General features: G+C 39.1%; 1 protein-coding gene across 1 annotated transcript in view; it reads right to left on the reverse strand.

Moving 5' to 3' along the window:
• LOC144244936 (ATP-binding cassette sub-family A member 9-like) overlaps nt 1-6,000 on the reverse strand; it is a 60,888-nt gene that overhangs the window by 38,871 nt on the left and 16,017 nt on the right. The window contains exons 13-17 of the mRNA XM_077780280.1: nt 5,898-5,994; nt 5,082-5,257; nt 4,471-4,590; nt 4,118-4,256; nt 3,206-3,296 (exon numbers count right to left, since the gene is read on the reverse strand). Coding sequence (XP_077636406.1) covers nt 3,206-3,296; nt 4,118-4,256; nt 4,471-4,590; nt 5,082-5,257; nt 5,898-5,994 — 623 coding nt within the window. The remainder of the gene's footprint in view (nt 1-3,205; nt 3,297-4,117; nt 4,257-4,470; nt 4,591-5,081; nt 5,258-5,897; nt 5,995-6,000) is intronic.

Below are 6,000 nucleotides of genomic sequence, written 5' to 3' on the forward strand. Positions count from 1 at the left end.
TCCAAATTTCCATCAAAATTCCATTAAGTTTGCCAATAGTCAGCTCTCATAGAATCTCGAAAGACAGACTAAAATCAAGTATGCATGTGATCATACCGAGCCTTGCACCGAGTAAACTCTGAATATGTTAGCTAATTTTATCTTTTTTTTTTGGTCCAAAAATTACTCAAGTAAAAGCTGATCTGTCTTTGTGGTGANTTTTTATCCACCACCATCTCTACAAACAATTGTAGCATGTTTCTCACAATATTTATGAGACAAAAATATATATGCATATAGTATAATAGAATAAGCAAGCCTTAAAAATATATAGTCCAAATATAGTCCACAGTAATATAGTCCAAACTGTATAATCTAGAGGCACTAGTGTTAGAAATAATAACTCAAGGATTATTGTTTGGAGGAAAGAGATATATCAGCTAGATGTTGGCTGGGGGGAGGTGGGAGAAATGCCTGATTTGGTCTCCATCTATCCAAAAGTTCTGTTTTGCATAATCCTCTGCATTAAAGGGGGCTTTGCTAAAACTATGAACATGGTGAAAACAAAGTCAGAGGTAGACTGGTACAGTCATTAAGAACGTGGTCCTAAGGTCCCACTGATACAGATTCCAGAACTCAGGCTTAATGTCTTCTGGCATCTAGTTTCCAAATTTCCATCAAAATTCCATTAAGTTTGCCAATAGTCAGCTCTCATAGAATCTCGAAAGACAGACTAAAATCAAGTATGCATGTGATCATACCGAGCCTTGCACCGAGTAAACTCTGAATATGTTAGCTAATTTTATCTTTTTTTTTTGGTCCAAAAATTACTCAAGTAAAAGCTGATCTGTCTTTGTGGTGAGAACAATAAAATTCTTCATGAATCATTGGGTTATATTTATTAAAAACTTTTTAAATGTTTTACTTATTTTAGAGAGAGAGAGAAAGAGAGAAAGAGAGAAAGAGAGAAAGAGAAAGAAAGAAAGAAAGAAAGAAAGAAAGAAAGAAAGAAAGAAAGAGAAAGAAAGGAAGAAAGAGGAAGAAAGAAAGAAACAGCATGAGTGGGAAGGGTTAGAGAGGGAGACACAGAATCTGAAAGAGGCTGCAGGCTCTGAGCTGTCAGCACAGAGCCCAACATGGGACTCAAACCCATGAACCTCAAGAACATGACCCAAGCCAAAGTCAGATGCTTATTGGACTGAGCCACATAGGTGTCCCATCACTGGATTTTAGAAACACCATTATTAGTCACACTCATCAAAATTTACTGAGGCTACGGAATGGTGAGGGCATCATAGTTGACTTTGATGACATAAACCTAAAAAATCCATTTTAGATAAAACTATTCTGTGTTTCCAAGGCCCTATGTGATATGCTATCCAGGATCCCAAACAGAAAGATTACAGTACATTCCCTAGAGGAGTTTGGAACCTAACAGTAATATAAAGCACCAAAGTATAGAAGTAAATGAGGGAGGGGCGCCTGGGTGGCTTAGTCGGTTAAGCGTCCGCCTTTCGCTTAGGTCATGATCTCGCGGTTCGTGGGTTCGAGCCCCGCGTCGGGCTCTGTGCTGACAGCCAGCTCAGAGCCTGGAGCCTGTTTCAGTCTGTGACTCCCTCTCTCACTGACCCTCCCCTGCTCACGCTGTCTCTCTCTGCTAGAAATAAATAAAAATATTAAAAAAAAAAAAAGAAGTAAATGAGGGAAATTGAGCTAAGTCAGTTAAACACTTAGCACCTTGTCAAGCATTCATTTATTCAGTATTTTTAGCCTTTACTGCAATGTGGGTATTATTACCACTGTTACATCAATGAAACTACTGAGGATCAAAGAAGTTAATTAAATTGCCTAAGGCAACAATTCAAAATAGTGCTTTCAGGGCTCCAGAAAAGATAAAGCTTACTAAGGAGAAAATATTCAAAAAAGAAATTTCAAGAATGGATAAGATTTGGGGGTGCCTGGTGGCTCAGTCGATTAAGCATCCAACTTCATTTAGGCTCAGGTCATGTTCTCATAGTTCATGAGTTCAGGTCCTGCATCAGGCTCCTTGTGCTGACAGTACAGAGCCTGCTTGGGATTCTCTCTCTCCCTCTCTCTCTCTACTCCTCCTGTATGTGCTTTCTCTCTCTTTGTCTCTCTTAAAATAAATAAATAAACTTAAAAAAAAGAATGGATAGGATTTGAACTTGGTTAAAATGGGTTGGAGGAGGACATTGCAAACAGACATCCTACTTTAAGCAGAGGAAGACAACAAAATCACAGAACATACTTAGAAAACAGCAAGTGATTCAGTTTATTTATTTATTTATTTTGTAAGTAGTCTTTGTGCTCAGCATGGAGCCTAATGTGGGGCTTAAAGTCACAACCGCAAGATCAAGACCTAAGCTGAGATCAAGAGTTGGACACTTAACTGACTGAGCCATCCAGGTTTCTCACAGTGGTTCATTTTAGTTGGAAGGTACTGACTTGATTAGATTAGACTAAGTAGTCATGATGGGATGGTAGATTTGATCAGGTGAAACACTCAGACTAAATAATGGAGGGAACTTAACCACATTTAACCCCTGAGAATGAAATGATTTAAATTATGTTTTAGGAAATATTAATATTTTAGTGGGAAGTATAGGAAGAGATTCATATCACATCTATAATCTTATTCTACCACTTATAAATGATGTGAGATTGGGCAGATTATTAAAACTCTCTAACATGTCAGAGGCTAATAATACTATCTTCTTGCAGTTATCTGAGGGATTAAATAAGATTATATGAATATTCCATCCATAAATTATCTTAGCAAGAACCTAGAATTTAGCCAACATGGAATAAGTGATAGACATTACTAAATAACGATACTAATTATTATCAGGAAGAGAAGGAGATAGAAAGGAATGAGGGAGAAGATGAAGTCAAGGGGAACAGAGAGGAGACTACTGAAATCGTCACAATGAACGAAAGTAAGCCTTGGAAGAATGATGAGAAAGGGCTGGAATATCGCTAAATTTCTCTTTGCAAGTGATGTGTTTAAACGTAAGCGACTCATCCTTCTATTCTCCGTGTCTACAATCCCACCTGTCCTTCAGCTAAGAAAGATCGGTTGTGGGGTCATTCTAACACAGCTCTCTTGAACTGGTCTTCATAATTTTGTAGCCTTCTCTAACTTACTCACACTGAGATCTCCTAGCCCTGATATATTTCAACATTTCCCCCACAATACAGGTTGTACCTTAAATGGTAGCCGATGCCCCACTTTTTCTTCAGGAATAGAGAAGAGCCTGCACACTTCAGCTTCCCGTTGGATATAAATACCTTCCTATCTAAGCAGAAAAGAAAAACAGTAAGTTGCATTAAGAGGTAATTCTCTCGTTTATCAGAGAACAAATCCATCAATAAATAATGTATTTCAGGAGCGTGACCCACTCAAATATTTGCATTCTATTTCTGGTCATAGATGAGCCAGTTGCATTGTCCTCCAATAACTAAAATGATATGTTAGTTTTTTCTCTAGTCTCTTTAAATATTTTTTTCTTTTCTTGAATGTGTTGTTTATTTCTGAGAGAGAGAGAGAGAGAGAGAGAGAGACAGCGTGAGCAGGGGAGGGGCAGAGAGAGAGGGAGACACAGAATCTGAAGCAGGCTCCAGGCTCTGAGCTGTCAGCACAGACCCCTACGTGGGGCTCGAACCCATGAACCGTGAGATTATGACCTGAGCCGAAGTCAGAGGCATAACGGACTGAGCCACCCAGGCACCTCATATTCTCTATACTGAATAAAACAGAAGATATATTTAAGAATATGCTATGTATTTACAACGAATGAGTTACTTTGCAAGAGGTTCCGAATACATCTAGGGGACAATGTACATGGACATGTGGACACTCAAATGGATGACAGCAGGAGTCTCCTGTCTCGGTTCATGACAGTCACATACATGGCAATTGTGTGGGAATTTATCTACACATATTGCACACAGGCGCCCTAATTTCTCACTAAGATACATGAAAGAAAGTCAAGAACCACGAGGAAATGACATGAATGGAAACTGAGGGCATTAGGCCAAGTGAAATAAGTCAGAGAAAAAGACAAATACTGTATGATCTCACTTATATGTGGAGCATAAAGAAAAGAAAAATGATTACCAGCCAGAATATCCGCCTCATCCATAAACTGGGTACTGAAGAGAATGACTCTATCGGATTTCCTCTCTTTTAGAAGATTCCATACGCGGTGCCTTGAAAGAGGATCTGATCCAGCGGTTGGCTCGTCCAGAAGCAAAACCTGCACCGTAGAGAAATGTAAATCATTTTCCCCTTTTGGGCAAACATTTTTGAGAATGGAATATATGTGTAAATGTATTTGGGCGAAACATCTTAGTACGTAATTTTGCATTTGAATAGTTCTCTTACGTTTACCATTGGCACATGTAGTCCGATTGAATACAGTCGTTCCAGAGTCCTCAAACTCATTCACCAGTGGTTTGGGCCCCACTTACCTGAGGGTTTCCTAAAATGGCAATCCCAAACGTGAGTTTCCTTTTTTGTCCACCACTTAGGTTTTGAGCAAGAATGTCTTGAATATTTTCCATCTCCAAGTCCCTTAAAACTTGTTGTACCTAATCAAAAAAAAAAAAAAAAGAAAAAAGAAAAAGAGAAAGAAAAGAAAGAAAAGAAAAGGATGTTTAGTTCAAAACCCAGCATGTTTGTTATAAAATACTTTTAGGGAGCCTGGGTGGCTCAGTCAAGCATCTGACTTCTGCTCAGGTCATGATCTCATGGTTCGTGGGCTGGAGCCCTGCGTCGGGCTCAGTGCTGACAGCTCTGAGCCTGGCGCCTGCTTCAGATTCCATGTCTCCCTCTCTCTCTGCATCCCCCACCCCGCCACTTGCATTCTGTATCTCTCTGTCTCTCAAAAACAAATAAAAATTAAAACAAAACAAAACAACACCCCAAACAAAACAACAACACAATCATTTTGCTGTTCGTTGCAAAGGGCCTTTTGCCCTTTTGATGATGAACCATGTAGAAGTAACACAAATACATTTAGAATTTTGTAGATAAACAATTTCATGTTCATGGCTGTGTGACATCTAATATTTTTCTCTACCTCTTGTTCCACTTCATGTTGCTGAATCCCTTTTATTTTCGCAAAAAGCCTGAGATTTTCTCTCACGGTGAGGAAGCCAAATTGCACATTGGTTTGTGGACAGACTCCAGTGAGCTTGCTCATGTTTTCCAAGTCCGCCATTTCTGAGAGGCTGTGATTATAGCTGGTGACTGCACCTAGAAGCAGAAAAGTTGATGGTCATCATCAAGACAACACTTGACAGCATCAGGAGAACACATCACATTTCATTCAAGATATTTTAAAGTGAAAAACAATGTATGTCAATCACTAGAATCTTTCATTTTATTTTTTTTTTGAGGGTGGAGAGGTAGAGGGAGAGAGAATCTTAAGCAGTCTCCACACTCAGCGCAGAGCCCGAGGACATCATGGGGGTCAATCTCATGACTCTGGGATCATGACCTGAGCCAAAATCAAGAACCGGATGCTTAACTGACTGAGCCACCCAGGCGCCCCTCACTAGCATCTTATAGGCATATTGTACCTATAAGGAATACACTATTGACTAAAAATGTAATGTTCAAAGTTCACTTGAACCAGTTGGAATGCCAATTGGTAAACATAAAGCTATTTATCTTGAAATATTTAAACGACAGAGATTTTCCTAAAAAAAATAGGGCATACATTTATTAAAAGAATAACTTGAAGAAACCTGTAAAACTTTTCTCTTAAGTACTTGAGTGTGACTAGTAGTTAATGAAACTATTAACTATTGAAATTAACCAACAAAACAAATTAGCTAATGAAATGCGCCGTTAAGTCATTTGCCCATGTTCTTGCCCATGATTGTCTTCTCACCTGACGTTGGGGCCGACAGTCCACTGAGAATATTTAACAGGGTCGTTTTTCCAGCTCCGCTGTGACCAAGGAGGGCAGTGATCTGGCCTTCATTTATGTTAAA

Source organism: Crocuta crocuta, unplaced genomic scaffold (assembly GCF_008692635.1).
Source record: "Crocuta crocuta isolate KB4526 unplaced genomic scaffold, BGI_CrCroc_1.0 scaffold288, whole genome shotgun sequence".
NCBI lineage: Eukaryota > Metazoa > Chordata > Mammalia > Carnivora > Hyaenidae > Crocuta > Crocuta crocuta.